General features: G+C 37.3%; 2 protein-coding genes across 2 annotated transcripts; one reads left to right on the top strand and one right to left on the bottom strand.

The window, feature by feature from the left end:
• Nucleotides 1-479: 479 nt before the first annotated feature.
• LOC576951 (ubiquitin carboxyl-terminal hydrolase 1) lies at nt 480-11456 on the top strand. Its single transcript, XM_777213.5, has 9 exons — nt 480-634; nt 1887-2069; nt 2601-2750; nt 5624-5789; nt 6347-6450; nt 7085-8397; nt 9105-9297; nt 9953-10152; nt 11209-11456. Exons 2-9 carry the CDS (start codon nt 1918-1920, stop codon nt 11406-11408), a joined length of 2478 nt encoding a protein of 825 aa, XP_782306.4. The 5' UTR covers nt 480-634; nt 1887-1917; the 3' UTR covers nt 11409-11456.
• A 3969-nt stretch (nt 11457-15425) lies between these two features.
• On the bottom strand, nt 15426-27265 carry LOC577017 (DNA polymerase delta subunit 2). The gene is made up of 11 exons (XM_030983957.1): nt 27164-27265; nt 25935-26125; nt 25129-25250; nt 24611-24734; nt 23861-23975; nt 21393-21588; nt 20616-20696; nt 19695-19852; nt 18847-18974; nt 17986-18087; nt 15426-16825 (listed from the first exon to the last, which is right to left on the bottom strand). Exons 2-11 carry the CDS (start codon nt 26113-26115, stop codon nt 16695-16697), a joined length of 1338 nt encoding a protein of 445 aa, XP_030839817.1. The 5' UTR covers nt 26116-26125; nt 27164-27265; the 3' UTR covers nt 15426-16694.
• Between the last annotated feature and the right edge of the window lie 124 nt (nt 27266-27389).

Here is a 27389-nt window from a genome sequence, read left to right as displayed (position 1 = left end):
ATGAAAAAGATAGGCTGCGCAAGGAAAGAGATTGATGTCTGCATGTGCGGAGAAAGAGCTGCTAATAGGAACTGGCAATTAATAGGAACTATTTTTTCCTCGGGGCTACACCTCGGAAAAAATAGTACTATGCCAGTCCCTCCTCAGATAAATAATTTTCTCTATTCTTACTCACAGCTTGGTATATTTGAATATTATTATTTGAGTTTGTATGAAAAGTCTATAGCTAGAGAAAAAATAGTTAAATATGCAGACACGCCCCTGCATGCAGACCTATAGATATTTTTTTTTTTTTTTTTTAGAAACAAGGTAACTTAATTCAATTGTCAGTTAATTTGTAACTGAGATCAGCCAAATAATTAGGGTGTTGCAAGCAGGAAGGTCATTTTAACAAGGTATTAGATCTGTAGGGATGCCCCCTCACTATTATTATTTTCTTTTCGAGATTGACTCATCGCTAACTTTGTTTGTGTAGCTTGGATTCGCGCATGCGCACTGGAGATTTGCAAAGAAAGGTCAAATTGAGCCATGGCGCTAAATTTCATCAAGTGTAAACGTACGGATTTTGAGGTATCCCGATAGCAGCTCTACTGTGTAATACAACTGATGCGTTATATCACGAGACTCCCTTACGGTAAATTCATGATATTTTTTCTATAGGCCTAGTGTAACATTCTCAGGGCGATTTCATTTCTTGTTGTACTTGGAATTTCACGTGTTGGCTTTTGTTCAAGCTTTATACCCTAGTCCCATACGTCTGAATTTCTGTAATGTAGGGCATAGATCTGTAGTAGTCTAGGCCAGGTACAGCCTACAGGTCTATGTGGCTTCATGATTTCTATCACTCTTCTTCTTCTTCTTCTTCTTCCTGAAAACTGCAGGCTTCATGAAATGAAGACTAACGCACTGTGGGTTGATGCGCACAGTCTATAGTACGCAGATAGGCACATTCAATGACATTGTTTAGTGATGTGCGGTTAATATTAATAGACTAGGGGTCTAGGGAGTAGGGTTCTAATAAAAATAAAAAGCATGGGTGCAGGGCCCGTGCACGTACGCGTGCATGTGTAGCGACTGTAATTTAAGATCCGCAATAAATTCATGTAGATCTAGTCTAAGTAAGTAGACCTAAGCCTAATTCACATTATGATGATGATCATCATCATTACAGTCACTTCACGCGCGCGCCCGCTCCCCACCCTCGGTAGGGTATGCAATTGTATCGTGCAGCAGTTTGCCGTGATATCTGTGAGAAAGTGTATAGAAATCTATTTATAATGTTTTTGTGTTTAGGAAAAATGCTCCCAAATAGACAAGAAAATTGACACGAAACAGGTAAGAAAGATTTTTGTTATGTTATGGTAGGCAGGCCTGATATAAAACCCAATTTAAATTGGTTTCCCCCCATTTTTTTTTGGTGGATTTTTAAAAAATTTCCTGATTTAAAAAAAAAAAAAAAAAAAATCCTGATTTTCCAGATTTTCCCCTTATTTTCTCTATTCTTCCCTTCCCAATGTTTTTACTCAACAGGGGGGGGGGGGGGGGGGGGGGGGAATGTTGGATGCCATCCCCCCCCCCCAAATTTTTTTTTTTTTTTTTTACTCAAGGGGGGTGGGTTGAAGGTTTTTTGGAGTGCTCACTATCACCCCTGAGTAGGGTGTCTCCACGCCAGAGTCAAGGCTCAAAGTCTCCATATGGGATATGTGCCTCTACTGTATGGCAAAAAACTATTTTTGGACTCTTTAATCCATACTTATTTTCACTCATGTTACAATTACCCAGCACCTATTTTCAACCACTTCCCTCATGAGACTGAAAACCATGTTTGGTTTTGCACTGGACAGTTAAGTTTGTGATCATGTCAATTGTTGTTGCCATTGGAATAGAGCCTGGATCTTGATCACCTTACTGGCTAGGATGGCTATGAGTGCGGAGCCCCAACAGAGTCCACCAAGGAAGAGAGCCAGGTTATCACTCAAGCTTGTTAGGAAAGACCAACAGACAAGCAGAGTCATCGCACCTGTTACAGAAGAACCAGGAGAGAACAAAGATGAGGAACCAAATCAGCAGTATGTTTTTCTTATTCCATTATGTGAGGATAATAGTCTAGGGAGAAATATTGTGGAGGGGGGGGGGGGGGGGGGGGGGGGGGGGGGGGGGGGGGGGGAGAGAGTAAAAGAAAAAGCTTCTTCTGCTGTACATAATTTAACTTACTCTTTATTCTTTTCCTCTGTTTTACATTTATGCATTACAATCTGTCACTTACAATGAATGTTGTAAATGTGTATTTAATCCAGAGAGTATCATAGACCATGTAACATCCAGAGGTACCTGGGACAATGAGTCAAATTTCAGTTTGTAAAGATTTGAATGTTCTTTTCGATCAAAGCTCATCATACCGATGAATAGAAAGAAGTACACTAATTTTTTTTTTTTTTTTTTTTTTGGGGGGGGGGGGGGGGTAAGTTTTGTAAGTATTCATAAAAAATGTACATGAAAACATTATATATTTTCAATTGGTCTATTAAAGCAGATATTATTAAAGCAGAGTACTTTCAGTGTGTACTTTCAGTGTGACTTCACTTTCTTTGCTGTTGCAGGTGTGATACAGCAGGTGATGTAGCATCGTCTTACATGGAGCCTCAATCATCTAGCATCCCCAGTGAGTATGTGATTAGAGTGGCTCCATACACTGGTCTTCATAACCTGGGAAACACCTGCTATCTCAACAGTGTGCTACAGGTATTAAGGTAAGAACATCTCATGAGATATAAGAAAATGGGTTTCAAAATGTAGGCATTTAATTGGTCAAACGCCATCGTGTGATGAGCATCATTCTTTGCTACCATATACGTACTGATAAACAAAAGTTCTACCCAAAAAGTGATAACCCATCGCTAAAAGTGATAGTGCATTGCTGAGATGCGCATATTACCAGTAAGAACTAGTGCTGTAACATCACGGATATCTCCAATTCCGTATAACCGCCAGTCAAAACCGGACAGTTTTCGGTTAAACGATTTTTTAAAAAAAATTTAAAAAACGATTTTTTTTTTTTTTTTTGACCGACTCTGTCGGCAGCAAGTCAGGTCCGTGTGAAAAAGCGGGAAGGACTTTCATTTAATTGCGAGGTGCATTTGTGCTTGTGAAATTGTCACAAATAATAGTAACAATGTCGTTTTTAGAAGAATGTGTAAGATCATTAATGTAAATTCGAAACAGTAGAGGACCTAGGATTAGTGCTGTAACATCACGGATATCTCCAATTCCGTTTAACCGCCTGTCAAAACCGGACGGTTTTCGGTTAAACGATTTATTTAAAAAAATTAAAAAAAAGTAAGGGTTTTTTTTTTTTTTTTTTTTTTTTTGGCCGTGTGAAAAAGCAGAAAGGTGATTTAACTGAAGGCGCCGATTTGTGCTTGTGAACTAGTCACAAATAATAGTAACAATGTCGTTTTAGAATAATGTGTAAGATCATTAAAGTAAATTAAAAACAGTAGAGGACCTAGGATAGAACCTTGTGGTACACCATGTGTTAAACTTGGATGAATATATATTGAGATCTATTACAAAGATTACTTTCAAACCAAGATGACAGACACATTGGAGTGTTGTTCTAGTTTCGGAGTGGTGAGTCAACACACAAATTACTGAGCTGGGAGACATTGCCAGGCATAGTGCCAGGTGGAGGGGCATAAATCGAAACTTAAACAAAAAAACAAAACCACAAAAAATTATTAAAAAAAAAAAAAATTATTAAAAAAAAAACAACGTAAAACAAACTGAAAAGGGTATCCGCCATGGGCGGTTGGATACCGGACGGTTAAACGGTTGACTACAGCACTAGTAAGAACATCTGATAGGCTACCAGTCATCAAATTTGGGGTATGACTGATGTAAACTTGGTACAAATCAAGAAAAGCATGATACATGTACATGTGTAATTGAGAAAAACAAACACATTATGAAATATTTTTTCTCCAAGACCCACTATCATTGGCTGTCATTCATTTTGTCTTGTTACATTCTGTACTGTATGCACCTAGAAAACAAAGAAATGCAGGAATCAATTTTTTTTAACATGTAACATTTGTTTAAATTTGTAATTTGAGGATATATTATGCCCAACACCATTCATGGAATCTGTATGAATTTAACCCTTACTGTACTGGGGGGGGGGGGGGGGGGGGGGGGCCCTGGGAGGCCCTCCCCCCCTCAACATTTTTCGGAGATTGCGCCGCAACCGCTTGGAATTTTGAATTGTCGTTTCATGACTTTTTTTCCTCAAGTCTTGCGCAGATTTTGATACCATTTTCGTCAAAATCGGATATACCTGTAAGGTGTTTTAGTATGCGCATGTCATCAAAAAAGTGCTATAATTGCATATATTCATGTACAAGCAGAAATGTGAAGATATGAATTGATATCAAATTGCTTTTATATGTTTCTCAGAGTAACTTGATGTATTCCAGAACAAAAGAATATATTAGAAATAAAACAATAGATATAATAAGAAAAAAAACAATAAAATACATAAGAAAATAAATAGTTGAAAATCACATCAAATTTGCATAAATTATCATTATTAATTACATCAAATAACTATTTTGTGTTAGAAAAGATGTTTCATATGAATAATGAGTTAAAACATTCAAAAAGTGGAGTCTGACAATTTTTGTAATGATCCTAGTTCCCTAAATATAGTTCCAGATTTGATATTCATGAATGCGTAATTTGCGTTTTCATAATTTATGCAAATTAACCTATGTATTTTCATATATAAAAATAATGAAACCTCATGAATTCGAGATGAAGGGAACATTTATTCAATACATTTTCAAGATTCTTCACAAGTCTACGGACAAATTTGTAGAGTTTTCTGTAAAATGCATAACATTAGCATTTTGCATAATGAATTAGGCTATAACGACAAAAATTTGCATATTAGGAAAAAATAATTATACCTTCTTGTTCCTTACGTAAATATCTACAAATATGCAAATTTTTCGTGTTCATCAGACATTCGACGGCCGAGATCATAGGGGGGGGGGGGGGGGGGGGGCCTGGGCCTGGCCCCCCCCCCCTACGGACAAATTTGAAGAGTTTTCTGTAAAATGCATAACATTAGCATTTTGCATAATTAATTAGGCTATAACGACAAAAATTTGCATATTAGGAAAAAAATAATTATACCTTCTTGTTCCTTACGTAAATATCTACAAATATGCAAATTTTCGTGTTCATCGGACATTCGACGGCCGAGATCATAGGGGGGGGGGGCCCCCCCCCCCCCCCCCCCCCCCCCCCCCCCCCCCCCCCCCCCCCCCCCCCCCCCAGTCAGAGGGTGCTCAAAATAGCCCAGTACAGTAAGGGTTAACCTGTTGCCTTTGCAAACCAGATTGTTCCTATATTAAGCCTGGAGATTGAGAAATGTTTAATAAGGCCTAAATTAAAACTTGTTGTATTGCCTGCATCTATGAACTAGGGAAGGGGCCCTCTGTACAGAATACCTATTGTGCATTTTTCAACTGGGATGATATTAAGCCCGTGAAGAAACCTGTTACAAAAGTGCATGCTAAATGATGAATTAATTGTCTCCAATCGTTTCAATTTGACATGGCAGATACTGTCCTAGCTTCAGTGATAATCTGAATAGACTCTCTGGACTGGTTTCTGAGAAGCTCAAGATGAAAGGAGAAGAGGAGGATATTGATGGAGAGGATGAGAGGAGTAAGAGGAGGAGAAAAGAGTTTATAGCTCAGCTCAAGTTGGTTCGAGCAATGAATAAGGTGAGAGCTTACTATCTTCTCGTGCCATGACAAATGAAAATCTATCATTTTTTAAGATCCAGGAGGGCATTAACATGTGTCTTTTAACACCCAGTTTAAACATAGGTATGACTCTTGACAGACAACATTTGCTTTCTCTAATTGATAATGATAAACAGCAGATTATAAGGTTCTTTACAGATTGTCATGATTAAAAATCAAAGATTTTAGATAGCGTATAATTTCATCATTGTCATGTTTCACTAAAAAGAGAAGTTACATCTCTTTTCCATGACTGGGTCTGACGGTCATTGAAAAACCTGGAAAGTCTTGGTAAAATAAGGTCTTCTTGAAAGTCAGGGAAAGTCATAGAAATTGATTGTGATTACGGCTGCCTCCCAGTTTTCACTGACAATGATCATGGTATTCGCATGCTGGTTGGATACAGCGACCCATAACAAAATTGTACTTATCTGGTCATGGAAAGTCAAGGAATTTGGTTCTCAAATTTCTGTGGGAACCCTGGAACTAATAGGAAGTGCTTTTGACATGATCTTATTTTTCTACGTTATTATCAGTTGTTCAGCACCATGTCTGAGAAGGAGCAGTCTTACGTAGAGCGGTTGATGCCAGCTGGTCAAGAATTAGCCATGTACCCTGAAGACATCTTGGAAGCTATCAGGTAATGATCTCAAACCAAAACGCTTGTTCAGATATGCAGCTGTAAACCATTGGTAAACGGCCTCCAAAAATGGCTCTCTTTTTTTTTGGCGTTTGTAAATCATTAGCAATTGCTCGCAACAAAGGTCCTACAATTATTTTAGTGGGTTCTGTGTTATAAGATACTAACATTTGAAGCATGTCAAACTTACATTATCATTTAAAAAAAATTAAATGCCATGGTTTACCACGTCATATCTGAAGAAGGCTTTTGTATATAGCTCTAACTAGACTGGATGAAAGAAATTTCAGAGCTTTAGTGGATTTTGTGATACATGTGATGTTCAAAAAGCAATTATCACTTTAATGAATATTATAAGTTGGATGGGACTGGACTACATGGGATTATAGGGACTGTTGAGGAGAGAGAGAGAGAGAGGGGGGGGGGGGTCATACCTATTTGCATAGAAGACAGGAACTGATATTTCAGTGTCTATTTAATTTGTTCTTTTCGCATATGCAGAAACGTAGGTAGTAGCTGATGTTTTGAAGGAGTTTGGGTGAACTGGCAGTTACTGAAATGACCGATCTGTTTAGTTTACAGAGCATTGTCATATGGCCTTGTGCAATAGCTGCTGTTTCTTTTTTTCTTCTAGGGATTTGAACTCAATGTTCAAAGGCTATCTGCAGCATGATGCCCAGGAGCTTCTATGCTGCATCCTCAGTAACATCCAGGAAGCTTGTCAACGACTTGGCGAGCGTCAGGGCAACACAGAGAATACAGCTTATCAGGATAATGTAAAGACTGAGCATTCTGAAACCTGCAGGAAAGCTGTGAGGAAACTCGACATGGGCGGGGCTGGGGATGGTGTAACTATGGAGACAGAGTGTGGGAAACTGTTGGGAGGGGGTAGACCCCTTGGTGGAAGGACAACAAGAAGTGACAAGACACTCAATGAAAAGAAATTGGATTGTAAAAGCTTCAATAGCAATGGACTCGTGACGCACCAGGAAAACGGATTTGGCGATCAACCTGATTCTAATGGGTTTGGAGGTCATGATAGACATGTGGATAGTATTAAACTATGTAACGGTAACATCACCAGTACTCTGAGGAAGTCTGAGAAAATAAACGGGGTTGCGGGAGGACACCATGGAGGGATTTCACCAAGTAATGACTCTGTTCGAAGACGAGGTGGAAGGAAGAGTGCTTTGACAAATGGACATCTTTCAGAAAAAGAGTGTAATGGGATGGATGGAAGTCTTCCAGAGACGAATGGGGCAGGAGATTGCGGGAGCTCTAAGAAGAAGCGTCTTGGGCTGGGTCGCCTGACATTCCAGCAGTATACCCTGACCAAGTTTGGCATCATCAAGAAAGACAAAGTTCCATCAACTGATGAACAACATGCACAAGATGATGCATCTCACCACCATGATATCAAATCAGATTCGGGTGATGATTCAAAGGAAGTGTCGTTAAATGGAACATACGCGTCCAGGAATGTAACGTCTAATAATTCCAATGACCCTGATCTTTCCGTAGATACAACGCAAGTGTCATTAAAAGTGGATGATGATGTAGAGACAGTCGAAAGACTGCAAGGGGAATGTTCACAACCAACCACTAAAGAAGCTATCGAGAAAGCTAACATTGACAAAGACAAGGAAATATCAACAGAGCTGGAAGACCACACCATACCTGAGCCATCAAGGGCTCACTGTGCTCTAACACCAATGGTTCAAGACGTTGGGGATGAAGGTGGAGCGGTAGACACTGCAGATGCTGTAACTTTCTTGAGTGAGATGAAAGTCATTGAGAGACTCTTCCAGGGCACCCTAGTCCTGCAGACACGTTGCCTGGAGTGTGAATCATGTTCAGAGAAGAGAGAAGATTTCCAAGACGTCAGTGTTCCAGTCCAGAGTATTCCTGCATTCACCAGTGAAGAGGAACACGAAGAACGTGTACCAGGTAGGGTAAACATCTATTTTGTCAATGTAGACTTGTGTATATTTGGTTGGATTTGAGAAGTTGATGGTAAAAGTGGTTGGATACAAGAAGTTGATGGTAAAAGTGGTTGGATTTGAGAAGTTGATGGTAAAAGTGGTTGGATTTGAGAAGTTGATGGTAAAAGTGGTTGGATTTGAGAAGTTGATGGTAAAAGTGGTTGGATGCAAGAAGTTATTGGTAAAAGTGCTTGGATGCAAGAAGTCAATGGTAAAAGTGGTTGGATACAAGAAGTCAATGGTAAAAGTGGTTTATGATATCAGCCAAAACAAGTACCACAGTCGTCCATTTTAACCCCATACAGTAGGTGCTGTGCCAAAAAATTGAACGTGTATGATGCTCTAAGTTTACAGTAACATTCAAACTCACATATCCTTCAAGTCTAATAAGTTAATGCTTTGTCAATGATCAAATTCATCATAATTAAAGAAATGTGATTTACCATTCCATGGATACATTACATAATTTGAAGATGGGTTATGTTTATCTTTCTCTGGATTTTACTCTTTAGCTATTGAATGTTAATTCAGTACTATGTTTGATTTTGTCCAAATTGCGACAAAATTATTTTTTTGTCACAAATAGTATACTTTTAGAATAGCCTATTAGTAATTACATGCTGTATACATACAACCATTCTGAAAGTTCTTATTTTTGTTCCTTGAATCTAGATGTGAACCCTCGTAATCTGTCTCTAGGCTGGGCATTGTCTGAGTTTACCAGCGTTGAGAGACTGACAGATGATAACAAATATTTCTGTGAGCATTGTTTTCATCTGACCGAGGCTGAGAGATCTGTTCTGTTTGGCAGGCTACCTGGTGTACTGATCATCCAGCTCAAGAGGTTCAGTGCGTTCATCAATTGGTACGTACAGTGTATATGTACATGTATAGCAGAAATGAAATTATAGAAGAGGGTGGGGGCAATGTGAACCTCACAGTCTTCAAAAAGCTATTGACATCCCCCCCCCCCCCCCCCCCCCCCAAAAAAAAAAAAAAAAAAAAAAACGGGGGATGCGATAGTCAGTTGTAATTAATAAAATTTGCTGAACACAATAGTGTAGCTCTTCTGTACATGTAGCCTTGCAAGGAAAATTGCTTTGTTCACCCCAGGGTTAGTAATGTGTATCATTCAAGGAAAAAAAAAAAATTCGACCAGCTTATCTTTAGTTTTATCTCTCCAAATTCCTATAATCAAATGATTTTCATTTTTATTGGGAGGGTAGAAATATGTTGAGTCTGTGTTGTATGCTGCCTTTCTTTTTTTCTTCTTCTCGAAATGAATGTAAGCCGGGGATGTGCTTCATACTCGTGACTCTAATTAATGTATAAACATCCATTCTGATTCAGTGACAATACAATAAACATAGTGTAAAGTAGCATCAATCTGTGTGACACATTTTGGACAAGGAGAGATAATTTTACTTCAGGTTTAACAATACCTGTGTTGCTATCAGATCTAGCCGTTGTCTTTCCTTGTAGGGTACATGAGAATATATTTCCATTTTGTCTTTATTTAGTTTCTCTCCTGGAGGGTCCGTGTCAAAGGTCAACGACCATCTAGCCATCCCGCTGACCCTCAACCTGGCCAAGTGGTGTTCAGGCTCCTGTCAACAGAAGGACACATCCTATGAACTCAGTGCTGTGGTTGCTCACAGTGGGTCGTCTAGCTCTAGTGGTCATTATATCGCCTATGCTAGGGTGCCTCAGAAGAACACGGGTCAGTTGAGTTCGCTCCTTTCATTTCATATGTGATATTCCTTGCATGACATGGGTGGGTGGGGACATGGGAGGGACACCCTAGGAGCCTGATGGTGTGGTTGCTCACAGTGGGTCGTCTAGCTCTAGTGGTCATTATATCGCCTATGCTAGGGTGCCTCAGAAGAATGCAGGTCAGTTGAGTTTTATTTGAGAATTTTTTTATTTTTAATGGCTAATATTTTGTGAGTAATGTTGATAGTTGATTTTGATCATTCAATTTAAAAAAAAAGTCTTGTAAAAAAAAGTCTTTAAAGGTACTATGTCCCTTTTGCAGCCAACCTCAAATGCTGTAGAACTTTGCAGGAATTATGAATATGTCATGTATGTCCTATCTGTGAAATTTAAATGTTAGCAGTGTCCTCATATTCAAATTATGCAAGGAAACCCGTTTACTTGCTAGACTTCACTGTCAGACACTATTGAGTGACTGACTGGCTTTTTCTTCTTTGGTAATAACATACATGAAAAGAGTTGTAAAGGGTACATGAGCATTTGTCTACATCAATAACCCACTTCTTGTGATGGCCAAGATTAAACTGATTGAATCTTTGCGCAGCATAAAACGTATGACCATCCGGTACAATTATCTGAAAATCAAGACTATTACTTTTGGGCTCTATAGCCCTAAAGTCGATTTGACAACTAATAGTCGTTATTTTCCCACTTGAAGATATTTTCAAGCCCCACCTTTTTTAAGGAAGTTCTAAATTGGTATTATCTTTCAAATGCAGTTGGAATTTAACTTTTTCATTTTTTTGGCCTGCAAATGGGACATAGTACCTTTAAAAGCAGCCAATGTGCCTGGCAATATGACTTTGGGAAGGGGTCAGGGGGTTAGATTTTCTCATATTCCTTAACGTGAATTAGTATTTTTTTTCTTCCTGCAAATATTCCTAAATCATTGGATTACCAGCGAAATCAGCAATATTAATGATGAACTTGACTATTGGTAATCTACCTTGACAATTATTCTTGTGGAACTGCAATTAAATGTTGTTTTTCTCTCCCCCCTTAGAATCTCAAGCATGTGATGCAGACCTACCAGCTCTAGACCAGTGTCCTGGGAAAGAGTCTTGGGCTAAATTTGATGATGATCGAGTGCAGGTCCTGTCTGATGAAGACTTTGAATCACTTCTGAATCCTCTACAAGGAAACGACTCTGCAGCTACTCCATACCTTCTCCTATATAAAGATACTCGTCAGATCAGAAGGTGAATGAACGAAGGAGATGGCCGTCTAGTTTATCTCACAAGAACTATTGATGGGCTATCCACTAAACTCAACCGCTTAGTTAAAGATGATTATACAAGAGGCAAAGTTATATGAAGCAGTTGCCTCTAATCTTCACAACAAATTTAGATGAAATGTATTTATTTTCACTAATGATAGTTGCTTCGAAACAATTTCTTCTGTGAAGTTTGAAGATCTCTATCTTTTCAAAGGTTGTGATTTTTCTAAGGTGGAGAAAGTTGAAAAGCTTTCTCCATTTGTATGATAGTTCTTTATTTCTGGAAGATTTCATGTTCATTCAATTTATGTTTGGTAACATTAATTCTTATTCATGAATACTGACCTTTTAGTTAATATTTTAATCTAATGTTCATGAAATGAAATATTGAGACATTCTCACAGCCGTCAGGTTGCAATCCACATTCCAACATACATAACATTCCTCTTATTTTCTTATAGCTAAAAGTGAAACTCTTTGAGAGGAGAAAATATATTTGTCTCGAGCTGTTTTGTGATAAAATCAACATTGTTTGATGTCTTGATATGTAATAATGGGCTTTTGAATGTGTGAGTTATATTTCATATCCTAGAAGAATGTGACTTTTTGTTAACGTTTCATACCAAAAGTTATGATAAATCTTTGCCCAGCTGTGCTGAGAAATATATTTTAATCATTGTAGGTTTGTAATAGCTTGTCTTTCCCTTTTTAAGCTGTTTCCTGTCTATCAAAAATATTTAAAAATTCTGAAAATTGTGAGTCTTATGCTTTGTAGGAAGACCAGGGAACAGGTCAAGATAACAAACTCAGATCTCCCTATAATTATTGCCATACATGTAGTGATTGCAAATTTGGTTAACAACCAGCATTAAAGGTAAAGACCAGTATTGGAAACGCCCCAATTTCAAAAAATGAAAAGGAACCTTTAATTACCAATCATGTGAAAGACTATGTTTTGAATAATACATGATACAAATTTTGCCTGGAAACCGCCTACTAATTGATATATTTGGTAAATTAGTTTATCTATTGGTGTGTGAGAGATAAAAACGCATGTGTGCGTAGTCCCATATACTTCTTTCTGTGTACATTGCTTGTAACTTTATGAAGACTGGGCCAAATTTCTTATCATTTTGATGATTCCAGAACCTTGCAGTACATCTATGCGAGATGATCAACCTTTTCTGATCGATTTCACGTTTCTTTCACAATGCAATCGCATGACCATAACTGGTCTTTATCTTTAAAGTGTATATATATTCTGTTTTAATGTTTGTATTAAAGAAAGGATTTGATGGATTAGGAACAAAATCTGAAACGATTCCATCTGTTGATAATTGTATCACCTCTTGGAAAGTTTGGAAATAAAAACAGTATGAGAAAACAGTTTTATTCATAACCTAATAGTGGGAGGTTATCCTCTTGGCTTCATTTTACATGTTTTGTATGTTACACCAAAAACATCATTTCGCTTAACATAGTGTTCAACAAAATATGCACATGTACATTCATAATTGTCTTTATATCTATCTATGTGTGGCCATATATTTCCTTTCTTTGTTTGTAAATAAAGAGAAAAATAGTATCATGTAGTCTAAACCAAGTGCCAAATTCCTAGTCATTTTGTTATATATAAATAAATTGTAAATAATACATATATATATATACCTCACATTTGAAATGGATGAAATATTCAGTTACCTCTAGGAGATGCACATTTCCACATGTATGTGAATGTATTGTACAGCTGAACTGTTCACAGGTCATAATTAGTTTCCCAAACAAAGACATGACCTTCATGTGAAAGGTTTACTCGCTTTCAGATTTAATCTAACAAGTTTAATATGAGCAATGTTTGCATAGTAAAAGAAATTGTTATTTGTTCATAAACATATTGTATGCTATTGTATAGTGTACATAAATCAATCCTCCCACAACCTGTAAATAAATTTAAAGCCTTTGTTTTTAAATATCTTATATTTACACTGTACGTGAATTTTATATATCAAGAAATTTGGAAAATTAGTTGCAAAGTAGCAATAATACATGTATGTAGTTATGTGACATTGCATAAGGTTTCATTTATTTGTACAGATTAAATACTATACTGGTGTGATTAGCAGTAACTGGGGGGGGGGGGCAGCAATTGCTCCTCAGCAACATGTGAACTATTAAAGACACTCAATAGTCGGCTCTCATGGGGAATTCAACACCATTCGGGTGTTTACCCTATAACAGGTGTTGTCAATCACCAGGGTTAGCCTCAAGTTTTATGACCATTAGACCTTATGTAACAGGCGCGGATCCAGGATTTCTTAGGGGAGGGGGCCCAACTTTTTTTTTTTTGCTCCCGAAAATTTGAAAATCGCGCCGGCCGAAAAGTCGCTCAGTGGGGGGGGGGCGGTAGTGAGCACATTTTTTTTTTTTTTGATCCTCAAAATTTTTTCGATTTGCACCCCCCCCCCCCCCCCCCCTTGAGCGCCAGGGGGGGGGGGGCCAACCCCCAAAAAAGGTAAAAATCACGTGATTTTACATGATTTTTTTCTCAAGGATCCGCCACTGTTATGTAATGCTTACTTTTTCCTCGAGTCACTCTCGAGTATTCTCCGAGAGATTAGGGGGGAATTCTTGACTGGCCAATGGGTTTGCTGTGTGCAGATTTGTACTCCCATTAATGGTATTTCCACCAAGTCTGGTGTCAGCAAATTATGGCCTTCTGCACATGGAAACTGACGAGTGACTCCCTTGAAATGTGAGGCTATCATCATTCCTATCAGTGTTTGGCTCATTCATGTTGCCTGCCCATTGCCAGTTATGCTAATGGCCAATTTATATTACTGGATGAATTATGTTGCACATTTTAAACACCACTAGCTATATACATGTATACATAGTGTGAGATATCAAGTTTCAGAATTTTGAGTATGGATAATAAAATTTGTTTTTAATTGTATGATAGATAAAAGTAGTTTGACCCCAAAGTGTTTTCTTTTTGTCGTTCATTTCTTGTTTCATTTAGCATTTAAACGAAGGCGTACCCTTTATAAGGATGATATTTGTTCACTATGTCAAGTTATGTCTGTAGGAAAAGGCATTTTATATTACAGAGGCACAAACAATCAAAATATTAAATGAGACTAACAGCATGAATCAGTATTGTCTAAACTAAAATAGAAGACTCTAGACAAATAAACAATTCTATTTGCTTTGCAATGTTTTTATTATACAAATAAGCTTTATACAGAGTACGTACATTAGAAAATATGCTGATCAAGGAAGCCATGTTTTTTTTACATGTCCAAGGAAAACAACTTGATCCATCAACCATTTTGAACTTGTTTATCTGCCTGACCAGTTTTTCAAACGTAGTTTACTACACATTTAAGTTAAATGTTTATTTATCAAAGCAATTCACATAATTAAGCTTTGAAAAAATGTTTCAGTTCCATAAATCATGGTGAAAAACTGCACAGAATCATTAATGGTTGATCAATGCCATAATCGTGTCGTATGTGACTCATTTTACATGTATCTTGAATTCTATTAGTTGAAGCGATGCAGATTGGCATACAGCAATTCTAGATTGGTTTGTCTCGCATACTGTTTAGAACAGTACCATAAAACAAACTAATATGAACATCCTGGAAATCACATGGAGTAAAAGGTTCAACTCTGATATTTTGCAAATGGTAATTCAATAATAAATATATTACTTCTATGACACTTGCTTGGGGACTATTTTGTCTTTTTGACACACATGTAGGACAATGGTCTGATTCAGGGTCATGGCCTTATTAGAAAAGCCTTGGGGTTTAAATAGTCATGGCCTAAAATCCCTGTAGAGATTGCTATCCTAATTAGTTTTAGTTTGAGTTTATTGATTTCACATGCAGAAATAATACAGATAACAAAATATACATAAATACATTGTTTCATAATTAAAAAAAGAAATTATATTAATTGACAAGGTAATCATCACATTTGTTTGACAACTAATATCATTTAAAGAAAACCCAGACAAAAGTACAAACTGAAATGTGCAGGAACCTATAGAAAAGCAGAGCTTGTAAAGAATAGGTTCCTGGGAGACTTGAAAAATAACGGGGACATGCATTTCAAAATGATTAAGTCCATAATCAGACATTCAGATTACACATGAAGTAAAATATCTGACCCTTAAAAAGTTCAAGTCAAGGACTTGGCCTTTAATAGGGAACCTTATAGCCTCTTGGATCTCAGCCCCAGAATGACAAAAATTCAAGTAGCCTGACAAACGCATACATGTAGAACCCTTTGTTTTAATGTCTAGTATTGTGAGACAAGAAGTAGCGAACCTCCTGTCCTTCAGAAGATGGGTCTAGGCTACCTCATGCACAGTCCCAAATGATCTAAAACAAGTTCTTCATCAACCTTAAATTCCACAACCCATTTACACAGTTATGCAACTGCAAAGTTGAAAGTGATATCATATTCAACCTTTAAAGACAGGCCTCTCATGCACAGGTCTGTGAAAGGTTTTTCAGCTGGATGAAATGTTAGCTTAGAAGACGTAGGAGGCTAACAGTCTTGGTTGTGATATTAAGGAGCATGTAGTCTGTTTCCCCTATCAAGCTGTATAAATTACATGTACTACCATTCTTGCATTCTCGTGCTATGAATCAACATTGATCAGTTGGATGATCGGTTTGGCTCGGTAGATACAACAGGCTGAAATCCCTGGTACTGAGGTTGCAGCTTCCTGGGGGCCAGTATAACTTAAAACCGTCATAACTTGGTGGACATCTCATAGAAATATGATAATTTACAAGAAGTTTCAGGAGACACCGACTCTCCAGGAGAGAAATTTACAATACGTCTCAATGAGATGTGCAGAAAAACTCATTACAGCTTCGAGAAACCAGCAACTGGTTTGCTCTACCCCAGCAGTTAACAGTAGGAATTCAAATATTTTTAAGACTTGAATCAGCATAGGATTTGATATATTTTCAGTTGAATGCGAGGTTGGCTGAGAAATATACGGGGACTGAAAGACCCTGGTTCTGAGGGTGATGGGGCCCGTATCTCAAAACCATCACAAGGAAATCTCAATAATCATGTGGACATAGCAAAGAAATGTGATAATTTACAAGAAGTTTCAGTGAGATGTCTAGAACTTGGACTTATGATAGTTTGGATAAACTAGCCCCTGGTTCCCTTTCCTTGGTACTTCCCACTAGGAAAGCAGATATCGTTGAGACTTGAATCAGCATAGATAGGATGTGATGCATGTATGTTCAGCTGGATGAGAGGTTGGCTGAGAAGATGAGTGGTTGACAATCCATGGTTCTGAGGTTGATGATCACGCAGGACTTGGTCTCTTGGAAACTAGGCACAGTCACAAGCAGGACCTCCTGATCACAGGATCCTAACGGAAGAAATTCGAAATTAATAAAGGTCATTTGCTGACTTGGAGTCATACTGATACATGACTTGCATACAATATACATTCACTTAATATAGGTTAAACTGCCCCAGTTCTGCTGGGTAAGACAGAGCTGCCAACTAGTACAAATTCCCCGTAATTGGTACGGAAATTAACGATCATCACGGAATGTTGTCTCAAATTAAGATTTTTTTATTTTTTTTTGTAAAATATTTTATTTTAATAAATAGTCTATGATTTATCGTAGCGAGTGCTGTGAAGTATGGCCGCCATGCAACACTCGCTGAGAAAGACAGAAAAATATCAAGTATTATCTTAATAGGCCATTTTTCATGGAAACTATGTTGTGATGACCTGAAAATCAATATTTAACAACTTTGTGTGAGTAAAATCACCAAAAATTTCAGATAAGCATGGGTCCATGCAGTGTTGGCGTGCCGTTTTTTAAAGATAGGAAATTACTGATTTATACCCAAAATTACTGATTTTGAGACTTGTGATTACTGATTTTCTGTTTTGGAGGTTGGCAGCTCTGGTAAGGCATGACTGTATAGGTTACAAGCTCAAAGATAATGATATCAAAACAATTTCACTGTAAAGAAAACAATTAGATAAAAACTATGATGTAGTTTACTTAGTGAACAAGTGTTTTAATGTTAAAACGAACAAGTGTGCCTAGTTATTCTGACCTGTATGCATACCACGTGTAATGAAAATATCTTTAAACATGTCTACAGATAGATTGCTGTCATATCAACATAACCGATACAGAGCAAGGACCTGGAGAAAACATTAAGTCTGAATTGTTCAGGCACTGTATATGTATAAAACTTGGCACATAGTTGTGCCAATAGGCCTTTTTAAAAAAGACATGTTGTATTGCCCTTTAGGTGTCAAAACATGGGTCAGTCTGTCGGAAATCTTTTTCTTTTTAAATTTTTTTTCTTCTTTTTTATCTCCCTCTTTGGGCTGATATGTCTCAGTTTTGAATGCTTTGATATTTTTTTTCTCTAAAAAACGGTTTTAAAAAATATAAAAAATTTAAAAGCCAACCATAGATTTAAAGATGTTGGGGTCGGTCGCAAAAGGTAATACAACACCTTGTTAGGCCTTATAAAGCTACTTGTTAGAAACAGACTGACCTGTCAATTTCTTGGTCTGGAATCTTGGTTGGTTTCCTGCAAAGTAGATGGCTGGACATTCCTTGATGATAAAAGGATCTTGATCGTAGAATGGATAGCATGCTGTGTAAATGGAAGATGGAGAATTCACAGTTAACCTGTATATCTTGAATTTATGATGGGCATTATGCTGTATAAACATAAAGAACATGTAGGGACATTATCGATTCATAACATGTGCAGTGGTTGCTTTTGTTTTTGCACTATTTCATTTTTTAACCAAAACCCTCACTTGGTTTCCCTGAGATAAAAGTGGGCAATTCTTTGCAAGTGATAGTGGTGGTTATTTTACCTGACAGCTAAGAAAGCAATAAATGCTTGTTAGTAAGCAACCAGAAGACCGACGGCTTAAGGTCCTCACCGAGGGACCTGGTAATGAGGATTAATGCCTTGCCACGGATAACGAGACCACTACTCAATCAAACAGTGTCCTGTGACTCCTGTCAATCAATGTAAAACATCTTTTTCAAGTCAAGCCATGCCATCCAAACTATCCCTCAAGGATTCCTATCCAGGCCTGGACAAGTATCCTCTAGAAAAGAACTCCCTAAACCAAACCCCCTCCCCAAGAACTATGCCACAGGTTGCTTTGGATTCTACTTGGAATAACTTTCACAGAGGTAGTTGTCCAGGGGTCATTCTCTGTCTGAGGGGAGGGAGGGGGAGGGAGGGAGGGGGAGGCTTCTCCAAGGGGTACTTGTTTAGGGGCAATAGTCTAGGGGGTCCTGATAGATCATCATGAATTTCCCTAACTAAAGACAGGATACAAAAATAACAATGAAAAATATTAATTAGAGGATTGTGGAAATGTGATTTACTCACCTAAAGTATCAGGAGCTGAGGGAGCAATGTGACCGTATTTCAAGGTTTGTTCTAGGATGGAGAGTCTATCTTCCATGGTGGTAAACTGATAGATGTCTGTCACATTCTGCCCTGATGAACCAAGCACTCTGAAAACACAAACGTATTCCAGAGTTATAAATCGAAAACTCAAGGAACAATCAAATCAATGAATCCTTTGTAGCATTATCCCTACATTATATGAGGGTAATGGAATGTGGAACCAACAAGATGTTTCAGTTATGTAGTCCCACATATTGTTATATCCAGTTAAGGTTAGGGATAGTGATAAGGTGAGGATGAGTGATAGAGTTTGGGTTAGGTTTCATCAAACTGAGATGTACAGGTAGGATCATAAGGAACATTAGAAAATCAAAGCAGAAGGGCCAGGAGGAAATCTTTACATTCCGTTCAGACTACATGAGTGAAAGATTTATAAAAGTTTCAAAGAATAAACAGAGAGAGTCCCAAACAAAAAGAAAGTTTGGGCAAGAGTCACAAATGTCATACAATAAGTTGTGTATAATTAATAGATTTTAATCATGTGCCTCCCCTTTTCCGATCTGTGATGGTTATTTGAATAAAGCTATGATCAAAATCTTTCTCCACTTGCATTTTTGCTCGTTCAAACAATTTCAGTAAAGGTGAAATTATGTTTTCTTTCTGGATATTACTTCATGAAACGGTTGTAAGTACAAATTCACCAACATCCCATTGAAACAAATATTAAATTTAATACACGTTTTTAAATGGGTTGTCTGCAAATTTGAACTTAGGACGGTTTTGTGAAACCCTGCCCTGGTGACTTCTATGACTGCAGCACAGCCTACCTTATTCCTGCAATCTTAGCCTCATAAGGATTGGTGACTGAGTTGAATGTTGAATAGACACTAGACTGTGGGAACATACAACGATGGAACGGCTGCTGAGGAAGACTAGAATTAGCTGGATCAAAATCACCTGCCATTAAGTCAACTGGAATGCAACTCTAAAATGAATAGAAATGGTACCGGTAATTAAAAACAAATAATTGAACAAAAAATGCCTCTACATGTACATAAATAAACATATTTGGTACTAGGCCTTAACAAAAAATGTTTTTATTCTGTTTTATCCTTATAATTTGTTTAAAAGCTTTGGCTTAATACAGCCTGTCTCAAAGTTATATAGCTAGAGCAATGACCTTTATATTGTGTGTGTACTCAATAATTCAATATCTACATCTATCAAATTTTGTCATAGGCTATCAAATGACTATGTTACATGAATGTATCTAGATTTTTAAGTCCTAGAATAAAATGTAGTTCATGAATGATTGTTGTCGGGAAAGATTGTTTTAAATACTTATAATTGATTTGTAATGTTTTGTTGGAAACATGAACAAATTTGAAATCTTGAATTATTAACAAAATAAAAGACTGGTAAAATAGACAACCCATAATAGTACAGATGAATGCCTGGCAGTATAGGAACTGTAACACAAAGGTTTGCGATCAACTGCAATATGAAATAACGATTCTGATTGGTTAAAAGTCAGCCTTGTTATTACAATGAGTGCATGCAATGATGATCTTGATTGCGGGATTGAGGGAAATTTATCTATATAGATTCCATTTACATCATATATAGAGCAATGTTCATACATGAACAGAATGAGTGGGTTGTACTTTCAAATAAGAAAGAATTTATTAAAGAAATTACAAGAATTAAGAATATGAAATTACAAGTCAGAAGAGAGATGAATATCTTACAGTGAGTTGGACTAGTATGTGATCCAGAGTCTTCACACCTTCCACAGTTCCAGCTTGAGATTTCCTGGTTAGGTATTTGGCCTGATATCAATATCAAACAAGATGAAACAAACAAGTCCAAATAATAAAATACAGTCATCATCATACATGGCTACGCATTACAACATTTTATTTTCATAGCAGCAAAGAAATTTACGCTCCAAAGACGGATGTTAGAAAACTACCCAAATTGCTGAAGAATAATTAGGAAACTTGATATCAAAATTTTAAAAAGAAGGAAATACGTAGTAAATGCTCATGGCATAAGTGTTTATCAGTTAAGATGAAATTGCTTAACATAATTAAATATTTTTTTATACACATTGAAGAGTTTCTTGCAGGCTTTACTTATTTTCTACATGAGGCCTAAGAAAAAAAGATGTTGTATTACCCTTTGCGACTGACCCAAAAATCTTGAAATCTACGGTCGGCTTTAAAAAAAAAAAAAAAATAATCGTTTTTTAGAAGTAGAAAATGTATACTGAGAAATATCAGCCCAAAGAGGGAGTAAAACAATAACAAAAAAAAGATTAAAAAAAAAAAGATTTCTGACCGACCCATGTTTTGGCACCTTAAGGGCAATACAACATCTTTTTTGTTTAGGCCTTACTGCAAAAACAAGCAAATAAAATACCTGGGACAAACCTGTAATCAAAAACCCTCCTTCACAAGCGATCATTCTGCTCATTTGCAAATTAACATACATGAATATGTATGAGGTTCGTAACATGTACATACCGTAGTGAGTACACCCTTATCCTGTGTGCTTTCGCTGAGACTGTTACCAGCAATGATGACCCTCACGACCTTAGAGAACATCTTCTGTTGGTCAGCTGTCCCAAGCTGACCAGTGATGATATCTACCATGAGCTGAAGGTTCATCAGATCCGTTTGGTCACTACCAATGCCAAGACCTGACATAAGGATGATATACCTGCCAACATTTGAAAATAAGAATTAGGAATTTTTAGCACGGTATGCCTTCGAAAATAAGAAATCGCACTTGCAACGGCAGTGCACCTGGCAATACACGGTAAATATGTACCAAAAAGCGAATACAAATTCGCTGCTTGATCATACAGCCATTCAACGCACGCAATACATGAACTCTCAATATAAAACAAGCTTGATTGGGCTTTAGCACCAAAAAATTAAAAATCTGAATATTTTGTATTTTCAGGTCCTAAAAATCCTGAAAATCAGAATATTCCAAATTAATTCAAAATCATTTGTAGGGGTTGGCAGGTATGGGATGATAAACCTGGGCAGATACAGGAAGGGGTAGAAAACCGTTCATTAGGAGTGCAATAGCTATGCTGCCTAGACCTACCGTAATAATGACGCTTTAAAACATGTTTCTCGAATATGACTTGAGAACAGAACGACAAACTATACTTGAAAGATCAGTTACATTACTTGCAAGAAATCAATTTTGTTTTCACTTGTTATTTGAGACAACCAATGGATGTAGAAGATAAATTATGTTCTTTTGAAAATAAACAGCAGTGTTTGACCCTGTTGAGCAATCATATTCATACGACTATATATATTATCAAATTAGCTGTGGTATCTTTATGCTAATAGATCAATTAACAGCTATTAGTGAATTATTCTAAGACCCCCCTAGCTAGCCTTCCAACCTATATTAAACAGTTATATTAAAATTGTTAGGTCAACCTACCAGTATTGGAACACATACATATAAATGTAATTAAAAGGGTCTATAGTAACATTGGCAAGAGAGCCTCAGAGATTCTGCTGAGGCACTAACCCTCTTATTACATAATGTTGCAATGATGAGATATGAGCATCAAATAAAGATATAAAAACACAATAACCAAAACAATCATGGGTACAGAAATAAGAAGAGTGTCATTGGGGATTTTTTTTTTTTTTTTTTTTTTTTTTACTTCAGAAGCCTTTGCTGTAGGCTATATTTCATGATAAGACTAGATGGAACTTCGACTGCGCGCAGTCGAAATGATGCCTCCGTCATAGAGCAATTTACAAACCAAAACAGAAGAAATTTTTCAAATTCAAGTTCAATTGTAATCCATTAACAGGTTCTCAGAATATCGTGATTACAAGCAATTTCTCATATACATATATGACCCTTTGATCTTTGACCTCATGACCCTAACATCTACTCAGTTCATTGGCTCCGCAAGATGTCCCGAGTTAAATAGTAATCCATCTGTCAGTTCTAATGAGAATGCGTTCACAAGCTATTTTTGCACACATAATGAGCCCATGACCTTTGACCTTTGACCTCATGACCCAAGAATCTACTCAGTTCATTGGCTCTGCAAGATACATACATGATCTAAGTTTGGCAGGAATCCATCAATCTGTTCTAATGATAATGCGATCACAAGCTATTTTTGCATACATAATGAGCCGCATGACCTTTGACCTTGACCTCATGACCCCAAAATCTAATCAGTTCATCGGCTCTGCAAGTAACATACATGACCTAAGTTTGGCAGGAATCCATCAATCGGTTCTTGAGATAACGCGATCACAAGCTGTTTTTGCATACATAATGAGCCCTGTGACCTTTGACCTTTAACCTCGTGACCCCAAAATCTAATCAGTTCATCGGCTCTGCAAGATACATACATGACCAAAGTTTGGCAGGAATCCATCAATCGGTTCTTCAGATAACGCGATCACGAGCTGTTTTTGCATACATAATGAGCCCTGTGACCTTTGACCTTTGACCTCGTGACCCCCAAATCTAATCAGTTCATCGGCTCTGCAAGATACATACATGACCAAAGTTTGGCAGGAATCCGTCAATCGGTTCTTCAGATAACGCGATCACGAGAACGGGACGTACGGACGGACGGACGGACAACCCGAAAACATAATGCCTCCGGCTACTTCGTAACGGAGGCATAAAAAGGGTTAGAGCAAGGTGTTGGATCCAAGGTTAAAGTTCGTAATTCTGTGAAAGCTAGTTAATGTACATTCACTTCATTCTTTCAGATGAAACTGTTTTTAGGGAAAATTGCTGCTATATATATATATATATATATATATAAGACAACGTTAACCCATTACTTACGGAAACCAGCCAGTCCTTGTAATACGCCTATGGGAGTCAGAGAATTTGGTGGTGACTGGGTTAACATTAGTTTAGGAGCCTCCTACAAACAACATCTATGCATTGCTAGATGTCTGAAACATATGATATTTTTTCTCACCGATCATCATCCAAAGGTGGAAATTCCTCAATGCTGGGTAAATCCACATAGCAGGAATCCTCTACCTCAAACTTGCCATTATCGTTCTCAAATCCTTTCACTGCTATCACAGTACCTAGATAGGAATAGACACAGGTAAATTGCTTCAAATCATATGATGCACAAACAAGATTTCGATATAAATTTATCTATGAGTATTATTGTATGAACGGGAAAATTAAGAGGGATAAGGAAGTTAATTTGGGGAACATGGCCTTAGGGTTAAACGTGAACATCGATAAATAGACAGCATGGTGAACAAAAAGAATGCATAATCCTCTAGTAACCAAGATTTTGTAGGTAATTACAGAGGGGTTTTTCATAAATCCATGTGGATATATTAAAGCCCCACTGTCCTATTTGTAGCTACTTGCTCCCTCTATATAGAAAACTTCCCAAATCGGTGCCTGTTGGTCCCCCATGATCCTCTTTTTCTTACGTTAGTTGAGAGCTGAGTTAATGAGATAGCCACCTGTCAGTGACCTCGCTGTGTGGTCTAATCCCTTCTGGCCCAGTAGTATTGACAGTCTTTAACTAACAAACCAAAAAAGTCAAAATGCTCTGTTCAATTGGTAGTAAAGTTTGGTTTAGTTTACATATTACTACTTCTATACATTAACATTACAACTGCCAAAAAAAGAAAATCAAAAGCAAACAGTACCTAAAATCTTTACAACTGCAAGAACACTTGTATTTGAATATAATGTCTACCTGTGATAGCTGTCTGGACATCGATGTTACCGGTCAGGACTACTCTCTGAAGCTCATCTTCTAGAACAAGAAAGTCTGAATCAGAGAAGAATCTTTCTCTCACTGGCTGGGGTGTAAGGTTTCGCTGAAAATAAAGTATAATCATGTTACAACCTGGGCTCTCTTGCACATAAACTTACCACTGATTAACTGCCATGGGTTTCCTTACCATCAACGCTAAGTTTTATGCAACAGAGCACTAGACTACCGGAGCTAATGTTGTTACATTTAGATGATGCCCAGAGGTAAAATAAACTTGGTATTTGCGGACCTAACAAATTAAAACCAACAATGATCACTTGATACATATATAGTTTGTAAGCTTCTTTAATTTGAAATGAATAAACTATTTATAAAGAGCCCTTATAATTTTTAGTACGGTAATAATAAAAGACAAATAATAATTACTTACATTGACATACATGTACATTGTATTTCTGTTTAATGAAAGAGGTAGGCATTATGACTAGTGTTCTTACATCTTCACTGATCTCTTTAAGGATGCTTGGTTTGAGCTCCATACTCTTGAAGAGAGTTCCTACCACAATCTGTTTCTCTCCGCTGACCAGTTGGTACAGATGGCACAAAGGGGCATCTTCACCTGAATATATCAAAATATTTAATAGAAATTACATATGGATATACCGGTATTTTTGGAAAAGATAAAGTAATTCTTATATATAACACATATATATACATGTATAACACAATGTTTGCAGTTTGCAGTTACTACAAGATGTTTGTTTGTTTTTTACATTCAAAAGCACATTGAAATTGTACATTATTATCCTACCTGAAAGCTGTTTGGTGGAGAGAAGGGAATGAGAGGATAAATGAAATGGTAAAAGCATTGGAAAAACTGGAGAAAAAAAGAGTTACCAGGTAAAGGATAATAGCATGGCTAATTAAAACCTGTAGAATATTACAAACCAAATTTTCACAGATTGTTTTTTAGCCTTGGATTTTTTTACTACCTTGCAGCAAAACTATTTCTGTGTGTAGAAAGTATACAATGACATTTACCCTTGTCAAGAGAGGTTACCCTTAGTATTTTTTCTCTCTTAGTCTCAGTTTCCCTGTCCTTGGCTGGAGCACCAAGTTTGTTTGAGCTGGATGGCTGTTGAGGAACCTAAATGTAAATAATTCCACACAATCCCATCTTTTAGTCCACCTCACTTCCCTCCCAGCATTGAACATATTTGAAGGAGCAGAAAAAACAAGATTCATAATTACTCCTTCAAAAGGTACATTTATTTCTTTTAAATTTCAGACAATTAGGGCCTACCCCATTTTCTTCTGGCTGCTTTCTCCAGGCCTGGCCTCATACTAATCAACCGTTCTGAGTACAGATGAGCATATTGTCTCTGGTAATTGCGATCTTGCAGCTTAAATCGAGAAGAGAGATTTTCGTAGTCACAAGACAGACGTTGGAAGGTTTCTTGTCCAGATGAAGGCATTTCTGTCATTATTGTTAGCCTGAAAGAAAAAAAAAGAAAAATAGGTCTAGGAGTTCTAAAGTTCTTTTTATTCCTCTTCTTCTGTAGACTCTACCAGTAATAAATAAATACAGGGTAATAAATATAGATCTATATAGGGTAATAAACAAAAAAAGCTTCAAAAAAATCTAGATTCTGAAAATGCTAAGTGGGTACTAGACTACTAGTATCTAATAGTGCTTAGCTCGACAAAGCACTTGTTAATTTACAGTAAAATAGCTATTGCTACGTCCAGTGCAATCAGTAAAAACCAAGCTATCTAAGCTAAGCTGATGTGAGAACCAACAGGGGGCTGCATGCATCATTATGATGGAGGGTAGAGCAGCCTCCTTGAAGTTGGTTATTCCTGTTGCATCGATTCCCGCATTTGGAGGGAGTCATAAACCACCACACGCGCCACACTCATTCTCCCGCCGTCCCATCACTCGTCACTTCAGCTCGTAGCGGGAGATTCCCGCCACCACGGCACGCTCTTCGATCCTCCCGCTTCGATGTAGAACTAGAATCTCCCGGTTTATGAAAAAACCTCCTGCCAAACATGTCAACCCCCCCCCCCCCCCCCCCCCCCCCCCCAAAAAAAAAAAAAAAAAAAAAAAAAAAAAAAAATCTGAAATTTAAGGAGGGGTAGGGGGGCCAGGGTGTGGTCTGTTGAGTGAAAAGAAAAAAAATATTCTTAGACTTCAATTTTACTTAGACTTAAATTTTAGTGCTCACTACCCCCATCCCCTAACCCTGGTGTCACTGTAATGTAAACCTGCCTAGGTGTATCCTTTGCATAGGGTCTATGTGTACTAGATCTACATGTACCAACACCTGCACCAACTGGAGGAAGCCAAGCAAAGAAGAAGATCAGCGCAGCCCCACTCATTAACAAATGTGTTTGTAATAAGGTGCTTGGATAAACAAGCTGCTCTGATAAACTAACTATTGTAAAATACATTATAAACCCTATTATGCCAATTTTACGAACTGCAACAAATGATAAAATGAATTATAAAGTCATAAAAAGGCAGCATACCTTGGCTTTACTTGAGCTAATTTAGTGAGTGAATATTTTGTTTTCCCGCGTTGTCAATAATTACGGCGTGAAAATTATGAACACGCACTGTTTGGAAATTGTGTAAACGAAATTGTTGAAATGAAATTTTTTCTTTATAATTTATTTCAAAAATACTCAAACACAATTTTATTGGTAAATTTAATTTTTGTGAATGTAGTTAAAAATAAAATAATGCCTCTAAATT

Source organism: Strongylocentrotus purpuratus, unplaced genomic scaffold, assembly GCF_000002235.5.
Source record: "Strongylocentrotus purpuratus isolate Spur 01 unplaced genomic scaffold, Spur_5.0 spur5_scaffold_14, whole genome shotgun sequence".
NCBI classification, from domain to species: domain Eukaryota; kingdom Metazoa; phylum Echinodermata; class Echinoidea; order Camarodonta; family Strongylocentrotidae; genus Strongylocentrotus; species Strongylocentrotus purpuratus.
This window is presented reverse-complemented; position numbering and strand designations above follow the sequence as displayed.